Source organism: Hoplias malabaricus, chromosome 7 (genome assembly GCF_029633855.1).
Source record: "Hoplias malabaricus isolate fHopMal1 chromosome 7, fHopMal1.hap1, whole genome shotgun sequence".
NCBI lineage: Eukaryota > Metazoa > Chordata > Actinopteri > Characiformes > Erythrinidae > Hoplias > Hoplias malabaricus.
Window position 1 is genome coordinate 40,222,341 of NC_089806.1, and position 14,130 is coordinate 40,236,470.

General features: G+C 42.6%; 1 protein-coding gene across 1 annotated transcript in view; it reads left to right on the plus strand.

Moving 5' to 3' along the window:
* The first annotated feature begins 1,933 nt into the window (after window positions 1–1,933).
* The window catches only part of mdn1 (midasin AAA ATPase 1), a 50,834-nt gene continuing 38,637 nt past the window's right edge, over window positions 1,934–14,130 (plus strand). The window contains exons 1-16 of the mRNA XM_066676153.1: window positions 1,934–2,210; window positions 3,606–3,832; window positions 4,169–4,393; window positions 4,670–4,777; window positions 4,911–5,103; window positions 5,324–5,533; window positions 5,686–5,817; window positions 6,203–6,306; window positions 7,248–7,362; window positions 7,519–7,682; window positions 9,789–9,870; window positions 10,259–10,354; window positions 11,114–11,226; window positions 12,040–12,188; window positions 13,464–13,524; window positions 13,751–13,962. Of these exons, the coding sequence (XP_066532250.1) occupies window positions 2,115–2,210; window positions 3,606–3,832; window positions 4,169–4,393; window positions 4,670–4,777; window positions 4,911–5,103; window positions 5,324–5,533; window positions 5,686–5,817; window positions 6,203–6,306; window positions 7,248–7,362; window positions 7,519–7,682; window positions 9,789–9,870; window positions 10,259–10,354; window positions 11,114–11,226; window positions 12,040–12,188; window positions 13,464–13,524; window positions 13,751–13,962 (2,287 nt within the window). The 5' untranslated portion in view covers window positions 1,934–2,114. The remainder of the gene's footprint in view (window positions 2,211–3,605; window positions 3,833–4,168; window positions 4,394–4,669; window positions 4,778–4,910; window positions 5,104–5,323; window positions 5,534–5,685; window positions 5,818–6,202; window positions 6,307–7,247; window positions 7,363–7,518; window positions 7,683–9,788; window positions 9,871–10,258; window positions 10,355–11,113; window positions 11,227–12,039; window positions 12,189–13,463; window positions 13,525–13,750; window positions 13,963–14,130) is intronic.

Sequence of the window (14,130 nt, forward strand, 5' to 3'; positions counted from 1 at the left end):
GAGGAAACCCACGCAGACACAAGTAGAACACACTGAACTCCCCACAGTAACCCAAGGTGAAGATCAAACCCAAGAATCCAAGACCCTGGATCTGTGTTCGCACAACCCCTATAGGGGCCCTGGGTGCGTTATACATAATGGTTTACACGTATATAACAACAGAAAACTGACAAAATCAGGATGGTATGGGAAATGCAAATAAAAATAGTGTTTTCTAAATTGACCTTAACTCATATTCAATCGCAGACAGTGTGACATATATCTCCCATTAGGGCGGCATGGTGGCGCAACAGGTAGTGTCACACAGCTCCAGGGACCTGGAGGTTGTGGGTTCGATTCCCGCTCCGTGTGGCTGTCTGTGAGGAGTGTTGTGTGTTCTTTCTGTGTCCGCATGGGTTTCCTCCGGGTGACTGTCTTTGAGGAGTGTGGTGTGTTCTCCCTGTGTCTGCATGGGTCCCCTCTGGGTGACTGTCTGTGTGGTGTGTTCTTTCTGTGTTCACGTGGGTTTCCTCCGGGTGACTGTCTTTGATGAGTGTGGTGTGTTCTCCCCGTGTCTGCATGGGTCCCCTCTGGGTGACTGTCTTTGAGGAGTGTGGCGTGTTCTCCCCGTGTCCTCTGGGTGCTCCGGTTTCCTCCCACAGTCCAAAAACACACGTTGGTAGGTGGATTGGCGACTCCATAGGTGTGTCTATGTTGCCCTGTGAAGGACTGGTGCCCCCTTCAGGGTGTATTCCCGCCTTGCGCCCAGTGATTCCAGGTAGGCTCTGGACCCACCGCGACCCTGAACTGGATAAGGGTTACAGATAATGAATGAATATCTCCCATTAATTCCATTCAGGCCTGCAACTCATCAGCTTGCACTACCAGAAAATTACCCCTAACATTAACCAGAATACTCCCAGCCAAAACCTAACCCCAACAATAATTACTACCAGCCTAAACATTTACACTAATCTTCAGCACTAACAGTAATAGTATGACCTTACCCTATATTTAAACAAAAGAGATACTGTCCTAATGTTTAACATTAACATATAAAATGTACCCTAAAATAATGAACCCTTAAATATAATGATTTATGTTGTTGGGACCAGTTTGTGGGCCCCACAAGGAAGGGGGTGGATGAGGGGTTAATAATAATGTGCAATTATTTGACATTGTGTCGTCTGCATTTAACACATCTGTGGCAGTGAACCCACACACACTAGTACACTAGGGGCCGTGAACACACACCCAGAGCAGCAGGCAGCCATCCACGGCGCCTAGGGAGCAGTTGTGGGTTCAGTGACTTACTCAGCTGTGGATTGAAGGAGGAGGACATTGCTGTTCCTTCACTCCCACCACCCCCCAGTTTTCCTGCCAATCACAGGAAGTCAAACCAATGAACTTTAAGCCCTCTTCTCTACCCACGGCTCCCCACTCCATAAAATGTGAGTTGCATGTGTGTGTTTTTAAAACAAAATAGTTCATACAATATGATGTATTCCTAGTACACACACATACAATATCAATGGGTTTATTTGTTATGATTCATAAACACAAACCCAAACACACCAATGCTATAGAAAGGTTAACACATTATAATAATAATAAAAAAAAACACTTGACCTCTTTCATCAGCACCATTCTATAACCCACACATACGTGTAGCTATAAAATATCAATATCAATGTTTTTTTTATTATTATTCAGTAACACAGACCTCTTTCAACAACACAGTGATTAACACATTATTTAAAACACAACAAGCACCAATGAAGCACACACACACACACAGATATATCAGAGTTTTTATGATTCACTCACTCACTCACACACACACACACACACACACAAAATGTATGGCTGTTCTTCCCGTCGCCGAGCAGCGCGTAAGCAGCTCGACCCGGAAACGCTGCTGGTCCGCTCGCGCTCACATGTGTTCGGAGGGTTTTAACAGTGACGGACACACAAACACACACTTCTACACACGCACACATACACACTCTTATACACACACACACACAATAATCACGAGAGATGAGTCTTCCCGCTCCGGACACGTAAAGGGAGAGAGGGGTCGAGAGACATAGAGCCAGAGAGAAGAGAGAGAGGTCGAGAGACCTAGGGAGAGAATGGAGAGGCTGGAGCTGAGCCTCACATCACTGACTGCGATCTCCAGGCACGTCGACAAAAGTCACAAGGAGCTCGGCACCTACTTGAGCAAGCAGGTAGGAATCAAGCTGACGAGCTCCGTACCGAGGCTTTGTTTGGGGGGTTTATTTTCTACGGGGGACGTGCCTTGGCGCGCCTTGAACCTCGCTCCATTTCTGTTTACATCTCCACTGCTTTCTTTTGAGCTCAAATACAGCACAGAGAAGACGACGGTACACCGTTACATGGCCGAAACGTCTCGAACCGCCTTCTCCCGCTCCCCGAACCCTCTCGGGGTCTTCGGAGACGTTTTAATAGTGTCTTAACGGATGGTTAGACTCACTCCACGTGTGTTTTCCAAACATGGCTAAGGCTAGCTAGCACCAGCCACTGGTTTGGGGGTCTCCTGCAGCTGTTAGTTAAGCTACACTTAAGGTCTTTTACAAAAACAAGGCTCTTAATGTGGAGTTTGTGACCCCCCTATGAGCCCAGACTGTTTCTAACTGTATAGAGAAGGCTCTACGTGGGAATTGTAGTGAGGTGATTTTAATGGCACCCAGCCCCTACAGTAATAGTGTGGTCAGGCACTGACCGGTGGTAGATTACACAACCCCACACCAATGATACAGAGCAGAGGTACTGAATTCTTCAGAAGGTGTATATTTTTAAGTATTTCTGCCTTTATAAGTAATTAAAATCTCCTCAAAATAATTCAGTGACCCTCAACGCATCATTGTCCCAGTGGCAGTGATAGGAACCAGACGTCTCCGTCTCTGGTTATCAGTTAAATCCCTAAAACCTTATCTTCATTCATCAGAATGACTTTTTTTACTGTTATTTCCAAAAACATGCCTCTACTGGAGTAAAAGGTGGCGTAGGTGTAGCTACACCTTCACATTCATTCATTATGTTCTACATGTGCCTCCAAATGTCCTCGTTTGCCTTTGACTGGAAAGCCCCGCCCACATATTGCAGGATTGGTTCTTGAGGTTTATGATGTAAGAAACCCTGGCTGTCTGAATCCACCTGTTATTCAAAGCGGAAATGCTCAGGCATTGTGGTGAGGGCTTATTTCAGACATGGTACATTCGTAGCGTATTAACCCCCACCACTGTCCTGCCTACAAGGTTAAACACTTGACAGATGCCTGAGACAATATTTGTAATAGTTTAGAGAAGAGTTAAATCACTTGCCAAAGAAATAAATAATGTTTCAAATTAAGCAGAGACTCATCAGTGCATATTATACACACAGTGCTCACGCAGGGCGTGTTGAGTAGTGGTTCCTACCACTGTTATAACGACATCTGAATCAGTAGTAGATCAGTTTACATTAAAGAATGAAACCAGAAAGACTTTGTTGAGGCCTGAATTGTACAGAAATTTAAGAAAGATGAATTGGCGTTCCCAGTCTAACCTCCTGCATGTTTCCCGAGGATATGCTGAGGATACTAATTTTTTTAATTTTGCTAGATATGGAGTCAACAGGACAGGCAGTGTATCCTGGGATGTCTCTCTCAGCTGCTGCTGGAGAAAGATTACACGCTGCTCGTGGCCCGGCACATGAGGCCGTTGATCCTGGACCTTCTGGAAAGGAACGCAGAGAGGATCAAGGTGGACGTCCGGCTCAATCATGACCTCCATGAGCGGCTCTGTGTGGCGATCAGCAAACTCCTCAGCGTCAGCCCGGACGTTCAGACGTGAGTGGATTTTTTACAGTGTTTTACACCTTCAGTTGATTAAAAAAATGATTCTTCAAGGGCTCTTCAGTCAAGGCAGTGGTCCCCCGTGATTCTCCAACCCTGAACCTTTGAATGGAAATGGTTCTTTGGTGAAATGGAGCTTCTACTTTTTCATTACAGAACTCCATTTTTAAGATTTGTCTAATTTTATATGGAATCAGTCGAAATAATTGTTTTTAACACGTGTGAAATAATTTGAAAAATCATTAGAAAAACAAATGATATTGTAATTAAAGTTTAAATAATTTTATACAAACAAGATGACTCACGTCTTCTCCGTTCTCTCACTCTCAGGTTCGCTGCGAGGTACTTCAGCAGTGCTCCACCCGTTTTCCAGAGGCTATTTTTCACTAGTGAAGAGTCTGCCTCCATCCAGTATGGCCCCAGACGTATGAAGCTGAGGGACCTGATGGGGGCCACGCTCCGGTTCCTGCAGAGCGACTGCGAGAAGTTCCGCGTGCTGTGGGACTGGAGTGCCTGCGTCTCGCAGCTGCTCACCAGTGATGTCATGGTCCGAGGGTAAGACCTGAATACGTTAGGTTAGGAATACGTAAGCTCCTAGTCTTGTTATTTCGGTGGTTGTGGTGTCACAGCACATGGCTGTTTGGTTGTTTCTGACTGGTTGAGCTCACCAGGAGGCAGTTAACAGGCTCTGTGTTACTGGGTGATTTGAAAATGGCGTCCATTGCTGTTCAAAACTAAAACAACTGTGGGAAATTGAGATTGGAATACTTAGATTTTTTCCTCCATTTAATTTTATTTAATACATGTCTTTGTTTTCTTTTTTTAATGAAGTTACACGGCGCAGTGCCTAGCTTTAGTGTCCCACATGACCGATAACCAGAAAACAATCTTCCTGAGGAAGGTCCTGTCCAGTGAAGAGATCCTGCATCTGAAAATGAAGTAAGTTGCAAATGTTTTAACTCTTTAAAACTCTTATAGCGTATGACAGGGTGTGTTTTTTTTATTTACATGAATTGCTGTAGTTCTGAGTCTGAATAAGGAGGTGTAAAGTCATCTGTTGTCTTCATTCTAGGTCATTAGAAGAGACCCAGCAGCTAGAAGTAGAGAAAGTGCTGGTGTTGGCCAATCAGGGATCAGTCATGTGGCGTTTGGAAAGAGGGAACAAATTCACCAAGGGTCAGGTGGTGTCCGAGGACCTTTCCCAGGACGTCACCGCGGTGTGTGGTGTGGTTTTGCCACGACTGAGCCCTCGACAGGAAGAACAGGTTTGATGGACCTTCATGTGTATCTCCACATTTGAGAACAGTAGAGCTAGTCGAATGGGGCAGACAATCTCTCTATGGGGTTGGTGTAATGTAGTGGGTGCCTCTCGCAGGGTGAGATGGGTTCAGTCTCTAGATCGGACAGGAACACCTCACTGTACCAGTGAGAGTCCACTGGGCATTCTGGTTGCACTCTGTTTATTTCAGTTCTGTATTTTTGTAGACATTATTGAAAGCTCTGGTGCTGGTGGACTCCACATGTAGGAATCTCAGACGTCTGGCCATGGCTGTAGCGTCTCAGAAGCCCGTCCTTCTAGAAGGACCCATCGGCTGTGGAAAAACCGCCCTGATTGAGTACCTAGCAGTGGTCACTGGGCATATCAAAGCCCCCAACATCCTCAAAGTGCAGCTGGGGGATCAGACGGACAGCAAGGTGAGAGGAGAGTTTGTCTTTACACTCTGAGCTAGGCATGCTGGGGGCGTGAGGATATAAACTCGGACACACTTAGCAAATTAAAAAAATATATAAAAGAATAACAGAAACAGCTTTTTGTCAATATTCACCTCCTATTCTTTTATGTCCAGATGTTGCTAGGAATGTACAGATGCACAGATATTCCTGGGAAGTTCGTGTGGCAGCCAGGGTCCCTCACTCAGGCCGTGTCCAAAGGCCACTGGATCCTCCTGGAGGATATTGATCATGCTCCTCTGGACGTGGTGAGTGTACAGCTGTATTAAAACTTAGGCTTCTTATAGATCTCCATCAGATCTGTCTAGATGAAACTCTCCTTCACATGTACCAGGGCTGCAGAGCTAAATGACCCTTACACTAATATCAAAGGAGGTGCAGGAATGATAAATAATTTTGGACATGGGATTTCACTAAACGTTTGAAAATGTTATAAAACTAAAAAAACTTTAAAAATATATTATGTAAATAATACATAGCCGTAATAATCCACCATAGAAGTTGCATTTAAAAATTCCAGCGGCACTGCTGTGTCTGATCCGTGCAGTCCAGATCATTAAAGTATAGGGTGAAAGGGAGCTAAGAAAGTTTACAGAGCAACAGATCGTCTTTTTTTTTGTGTGTTTTGTGTAGATATCAGTACTGCTGCCCCTGATGGAAAACAAGAAATTGACTATTCCTGGACGAGAAGACTGTATCCAGGTGGCCCCTGGCTTCCAGTTTTTTGCTACCAGAAGGTGAGACAAAATTATTATATTGCTAAAACATCATTAAGATGATAGATTTAGTTGTTTACTTTGTTGTTGCTTTTGTTAGTTTGCTACTCATTGATTTATCTGTAGTTTTTCCACAAGCTGTGGCCAGTGCGGTCAGCTGAGGCGTCCTCCAATGCTAATGCTAATGCTACTGATATAACTAATATAGCCTCATGATAGAGGCAGAGGCAGATAGATACAGACTCCACCCAAACAAAAGCACAGTAGCTGGTTTTATCCACAACATCATAATTAGTACTCATCAATTTAAAGATATATTTATTTCATAGTTACAGTTTGTGCGTAACAGGAAGACAGTTGGCTTCTTTTTGAGGTTTACCATTCCACCTTAAATGGTGCGTCAGTTATGTACACTCTCTACAGGTGCAGTAATGTACATGTACATATTTACATTATTAGCTTATCACTACTCTATATAGACATTTCCTCAATAAATTTGCAGACCAAATATTGCCTGTTTTTGTTTATTTACGTGTTGGTTTACATAACAATGAAGGTTTAGCAAGTCGTGCTATACTGTTCTATAATTAAATCAGTGGAATAAAATGTTCATAAAATGACAATAATATCATATATTGCAATTATTTCTGGGGCAATATATCAACAGTAAAGTCGTGAGAGGCTTAAATGTAGCTGCATTTAAAGTGGAGCAGCAAAATAGGAAATTGAGTTTATTTACAGAATAGTGGCGCTAATAATTTATTCCCCGGTCTCTCATGGCTCTGATTCCTTTCTGTGAGGTTTGTGCTTTTGGCCTCCAATAGGTCTTTTCTCTGACAAACACACAAGGTCAGTTGGGTCTTGCCCTCACTTGAAATGGACAGAGCGAGTAAGTGTTTAGTTTGCTGCATGAGAGCTTTACGTGTTTATATTGGATCTCATATATTCTTTTCACTCTCCAGAACGTTCTACAGCGGTGGGGCATGGCACAGGCCTCAGAGCTCCCATGCTGCTCTGCTGGACAAATACTGGAGCAAGCTTCAGATCGGCAATATGACCAGAGAGGAGCTCAAACAGGCAAGTCACAGTCTTTTTCATATATCTCTATTACTTTCTTTTGGTTTTGCTTCTTTTTTACGGCTGTGTATATTTAAATTAAATTTTATAAGATGTTTGAAGTCCATAAGAAGGCTCTCTCACTCAGTAACTTTTCCCCTGCCTGGTTTCTCTCAGGTCCTGTTGAACAGGTACCCAAGCCTGGGGACAGTGGTGGACCGCTTGCTGGACATTTACTGTCAGCTGACGGGAGACAGGCACCACGTCACCGCCAGCTCTGCCCCTCAGGCCCCGGTAGAGGAGAGGAACTCACTGCTGGAAGGCAGAGGACTTTCTCTGAGGTAACGTGGAAAACACAAATGAAGTAAATCTCAGACATGAACAATTTAAATTTGGCTTTTAAAAGCTAAATGTTTTATACTGTGAAGATTATAGAGGTTTATCACAAGGCTGAACAGACTCTGCTTTGCTGAGGATATCATAGTTAGCCTTCCGTCCACTGGGCATCTGGCCCTGGAGGCTTCAATCAGATTTCCATGGTCTCTGAACAGTCAATGGTCATCGACCCACTGCGTTCACTGTGAGGAATCACCCCACAGACAGTGACCATGAGGTCAGGGCAGCACCGTTAGGTAATAAGCTGAGATCAGTTCTGAAAATGTGGAGTAGTCACCGTACCTCGGGCTCTAGGCCTTTGTACAGCAGCCCTCCCAGCTGCAAATGACATAGCAAAGCGTTCTGAAATGTTATTTATATTTTCAATGCATAGAATCTCATTAAAATTAGAGCACTGATAGCATTAAAGGAGGTGTTAATGGCTGATAACAGTGGTGTTTTACATCACAGATGCCAGTTCTCTGTTCAGGTTCATTGTAAGACAAAACTAAGTGAAAAATGTATAAATGTTTAAGAGAATATGTAATGTTCAAGAAAAGTATTTATATAAAATAAATAACCAGTTGAATTTTAGAAATAGTCTAAAATATGACATTATTTTTTTTATAATTAAATCAAGGGATTGTTGAGGTTTGTTGCAATCATCAGGTGATGCAGTTGAACTGAAATATAATTATTTTTTATGATATAGATTAATATGAAATGTTTTTTAGTTGATCTCCAGTGAAGGGCTTGATCTCTGAAGGAGATATCAGGGTATGCTACATTGTGAAGTTGTGCTGTTTTTGGTGGAAATCCCAACAATATTTTGACCTCTTTTTCCAGCTAAATGTCTGTTCAAATGGGTCTAATTATTTGGATGGGATCCATTAGATCTAGGTCCAAGTAGTGGGACAAGGCCCAGTTGATCAAGTGTGAAGGATAGTTCTAACTTATCAGAATCAACCCGTTTGATCAAACATTTAAAAGGTGATAGGTGTAACTGGAGTGCTTGGACTCAGCCGATAAGAGATGGTAAGGTACAGGGGTTGGACAATGAAACTGAAACACCTGGTTTTAGACCACAATAATTTATTAGTATGGTGTAGGGCCTCCTTTTGCGGCCGATACAGCGTCAGTTCGTCTTGGGAATGACATGCACAGTGGTCAGAGGGATTTGAAGCCATTCTTCTTGCAGGATAGTGGCCAGGTCTCTACGTGATGCTGGTGGAGGAAAACGTTTCCTGACTCGCTCCTCCAAAACACCCCAAAGTGGCTCAATAATATTTAGATCTCGTGACTGTGCAGGCCATGGGAGATGTTCAACTTCACTTTCATGTTCATCAAACCAGTCTTTCACCAGTCTTGCTGTGTGTATTGGTGCATTGTCGTCCTGATACACGGCACCGCCTTCAGGACACAATGTTTGAACCATTGGATGCACATGGTCTTACTGGTGCCTCCAATTTAGCCATGAAACCTCCCACACTAAAATGACTGGTGTTTCAGTTTCATTGTCTAACTCCTGTAAATCTGGTGGGATTAGACCCATATGACCAGACATCTGAAAGACGATAGGTCTAATTGGTGGGACTGCACCCAGTTGATCACATATTTGAAAGATAGGTCCAACTGAGAGATTTGGAAGTGTGATTAGACTTAAATGATCCAAAAAGGTCTACTTTTTGGGATTGGACCATATGATCAGGTGCGTCTAAATAAATTATCACTATATATTTCATAATTTCGGTCAATACGATATAATTCTGATATCCATTTGAATAATAAAAAAGCTACACAAAACCTGCCAAGAACTGAAAGCAACATGACATGAAATCATCAATTATTGAAACATTTTATATTGCGATTAAATATTTATATTGAAATATTGTCCAGCCCTATGTCTAATTGTTGTAAACGTAATAAAGTATCTGTTTAATTTTACAGTACTTCTACTGTTATTAATAATAGCAATGAGAGTGGTTAAATCCAAGCGCAGCATTCACAAATCCCATGTTAGCTTGATGATGTTGTATTTATAACATTGTTTTTTTTCTGTTTGTGATGAGCAGGGACCTGCTGAAATGGTGTGATCGAATCTGTGTGAACTTTGACAACACTTCCTCCTCCACGGCCCAGAACGTCTTCCTAGAGGTGAGCGACTTGCTGTTGCCATGGCGATACAATCACGTGGTTTGTGTACCCTCAGTGTGGCCTGGCACTGACTTCACCCCACCGGGCTCCAGGATTTTCAAACATGGATGACATCTTATTTTGAATAAGGGAGGAGAATTGAACACAGTAGGAGTATATTTGTGTCGAATTTGCTCCTCAAATAAAAATGAGTGTTTACATGACAGTGTGGTGGGGTATTCATTAAACACTGTGTACATCAGTTCATTATACACTCACTATTCATTATATTCACTGTTTCATTATTAAACTTTAATTGTAGATGAGTGTGCCAAATATATTATTAATGTGCTTAAGTGTATTTACTGTACATTCGGGTAGTGATGATTATGATGTCGATGTCCTGCAGGCTCTAGACTGTTTCACTGCCATGCTTTCAAAAATGGAGAACAGAATTAGGTTGGCTGAGATCATCGGCATCAAGCTCAACATCTCCAGAGAGAAGGTGAGAACCAGACACACTCTTCATCATAGTTTTACCTCATCTTCATCCTTTAACTTCATAAGACCTTTCTATGCTTTATTTTCAAAGCATAAGTTATAAATTACAATTTAAAAAAAAAAATTATAATACACACAGATTTACTGAGATTTGAGATGCACATTATTAATTTATTAATATGACATTTCTGTGTCAAAAGCCGCTAAAAGACCCTGAAGGCTTTACTTCAAAAGTGAATGAGAATCCCAGTTCAGACAGGACTAAAATCACTGAGTAACCAGCTGATGTATATGTATTATTATACACATTTTAGTCCACATTCCCACTTAATTCTAACCCCACTCCAGTAATACTTTCTAATGGTATTAAAAGGTGTCTGAACACATCTTGCTGTTGGAATACATGACATAGCTTTCAAACCCTTTTACTGTGTCTTAACACTGGGTTTCGATTGCCTTGTCCTTACGCTGAAAGGTCAGCTGTTATATAACGTGTGGCCTACTGCTGTTTTCAGCAGTGGGTTGCGTGGGTTAAATTGCAGAGTGCACTGAGCTGCTCAGTACATTAGACAGATGTGCCAATCAAGCTTCTTGTTCCAGAGGCTGCCAGAGGGTCAATTGAGGCGATGTCATCAACAAAAGATTTTCCGCATTAATAGACGTGTTTTTTTTATTGTATTAATACATTTGATTCTCTCATTATCTCTCTCACTCTCCCTTTTGATTTCTTTATGCATGTTAACCCGTATGTGTTGTTGTCCAGGCTCAACATTTCTGTCAGCTGTATCAGCCAGGGATCAGTGTGACAGAGCTGGAGGTGACGGTGGGCCGCTCCATGCTCCTACGCAAACAGTGTCATGCTGTACAAATCCAAATGTAAGTCTCTCTCTCTCTCTGTGGTGACATGTTAGTTTAGGACAGTGCCAACACTTACCTACTACTGATGGGCACCCTGCTGGTAAATTGAATAAACATTGAATTGATCTCTAACTGTGCTGGTTAAACAGAAAACCACACCGCCCTTCAGCACATCAGACAGATGTGTCAATTAAACCCTCTCTTCCAGAGGTGGCCAGAGGTTACATTGTCATTTGAGGTAGTTTGATGAAGTAATGGAGCACCATGAGTCTGCTGAGTCAGTCCTTTGAAACGTCATGTCTCTTATTTCTAGTATTTTGAGAAGTAATCAAAATTTCATAGTAAATTGGGTCAAATGATTTAACTAGTTCCAAGATTTTGGACATTACTTTGAGCCAGATTTTTGTTTTGAGTGAGTAACAAAGCCTGGCTCTCCGTGGTGTGATGCTAATTCATTTTGTTGTCTGTTAGCTCACATCATAACTGGATGCTTAGTGTACTCCTCCGAGTGTGTTGAGTTTGAAAACATGAAATGCCTCACATAATGGAGGTTTAGTGTATTTCTTCACTTGGAAGTGTTGTGCGTCTGTGGGAATCGTGGGTAGTTGGAGGACCTGGCAGTGGCTAAAATGGGGAGAAAATTGGGTACCCACCCCTTCTCCCAAACAGCACCCTCTGAATCCTCAGTAGTAATCAGCCGTGTGCTGTATGTTGCTGTAATAAAATCAGTGACAGTAGCCATGTCATTCGAAAAGTTTTTCGAAGCCACATCCCACTGACTGCTCTCGTGTGTGAAATGTGAATGTTGTGTTGTGCTTGTGTGATTGACAGAGAGAAACAGACGTTTGCTGCCACTCGTCCCTCCGCAGTTCTCCTGGAGCAGCTCTCTGTGTGTGTCACTAAGGGGGAGCCTGTGCTGTTGGTGGGGGAGACAGGGACAGGGAAGACCTCCACTGTCCAGTACCTGGCAGGACTCACAGGTGAGCACTCAGGCCCAGGATGTACACTAGATTTCAGAAGTCTGGAGTCAGTATTTTAATATAAATGAAGCCAATTGATGTGTAGAGAAATGTATTAAAGGGTTAAATAAAGCATTGCAAAAATCATATCCCACATTTGGAGACAAAACTAAACTTTACACTTAATTTGAGGAAATAAGATTTTATTTAGTGTCATTTTGGGGAAGATTTAATTTGTACCCTTAATATTTTAGTCTAATAAATAAAAACAGTACTGCAATGAAACTCATTCATTCATTCATTCTGTAAGCGGTTGTGGATAGTGTCTCTGCTGCAGAGCTCTAGCTCCATGGGGCCCTCAGTTAAAGCCTTGTCTCGGGTCACTGTCAGTGTAGTTCGGTGTGTTGTAAAACCTGTGCAAAGTGTAATACAGTGGAACCTCTACTAACGAACGCCTCTACTAACGAACATTCCAAGACACAAACCGGGCATTTGAATATTTTTGGCCTCCACTAACGAACCATGACTCTAGAAACGAATCGGAGCCTCCGCTGAGCCGGCGGCTGGAAATGGCCACTGACCCCAATAGACGAGTCTCCCAGCGCCCAGACTTGAGTGAGCTTTTAAGATTAGCACATTGTAGCTTTAGCAATTTAGCATTAGTGTAAATAGCAGACATGGAAATTCGTGCTAAGTTAAGCCGTATCTACGCTTCGTCTCCCCACATTCACCGCCTACTCTCCGTTATTCCACCCCCCCCCCCCACCTCCCGTCATACAGCCAGTGCCTGTGTTACTCCTCCAGCCAGTCGTCACGTCTTCAAGGTAGCGATGTGTAACCACTTAAAACTTTATTTCTTTTTTATTACTGTTTCCACTGTATTTCTCTTTTATTTTTAGTAATGCTACATGTATTTTTTTACTAATTTGAGAGTGTTGTAAACAAAGATCAGTGCAAAAAGGGTGACTTTCGGGGTGGGGGCTGGAACGCATTAATTGCTTTTCCATTATTTTAAATGGGGAAAACTGACTCGAGAAACGAACTTTTCTACTTACGAACTGGGTCACGGAACCGATCAAGTTCGTACGTAGAGGTTCTACTGTACGCGGTTCATCAGCCGGGTCGCCAGGTGGTCCACGGTAGCGACCCCTTGTGGGAGGGGCTGAACAACATCATATTTTAATGTGCTAGCGTAACCAGATTGAGTATTTCCAGACTTTTGAAGTAGCAAATACTGTTCTGTTGCTGTATTCTTCTATGAGAAGAAACCTGAAAGCTTTTCTCTATTATGTTTAGGGCACAAGCTGCGTGTGGTGAACATGAACCAGCAGAGTGACACAGCTGACCTGCTGGGAGGGTCAGTTCAACAGCATCTGCTGATATATATTGAGTCCTAATTTTTATATTGAATCGTTATGATCTTTTATTTATATATATATATGCTACTACTCACATCACACATTTATTCATATGTATTGATTCCTTTCCTCCATGTTTGTTGCATGTCAAATGAGTCCAACTCCTAGTCTGTGTAAAATAAGAATTGAATCAGATCCTGATTCTGATTCTGCCTTGAATTGCAGATATAAGCCTGTGGATCATAAGCTGATCCTGCTGCCTCTGAGAGAGGCGTTCGAGGACTTGTTCTCTCAGACGTACTCTCGCAAACAGAACATCACCTTCCTGGGTCACGTGCAGACCTGCTTCAGAGGGAAACGCTGGCAGGACCTTCTGAAACTCATGGACCATGTCTGCAAATCTGCCCTCACCAAGGAGCTTCAGGACAAGCCCAACGGTCAGAGCAGGGTCCACACTTTCCCTAAAGTAGTGATGTGAGAGTGGAAGTGCCCTCTTAGCTCAAATGTAGTCGATCAGCCAAAACCTTAGTGAAATTGTGTGAAGTTTGCTTTAAAATTTTGCCCTAAAGCTGCGAAGAACTTGTACCTAACAAGTCATAGACATT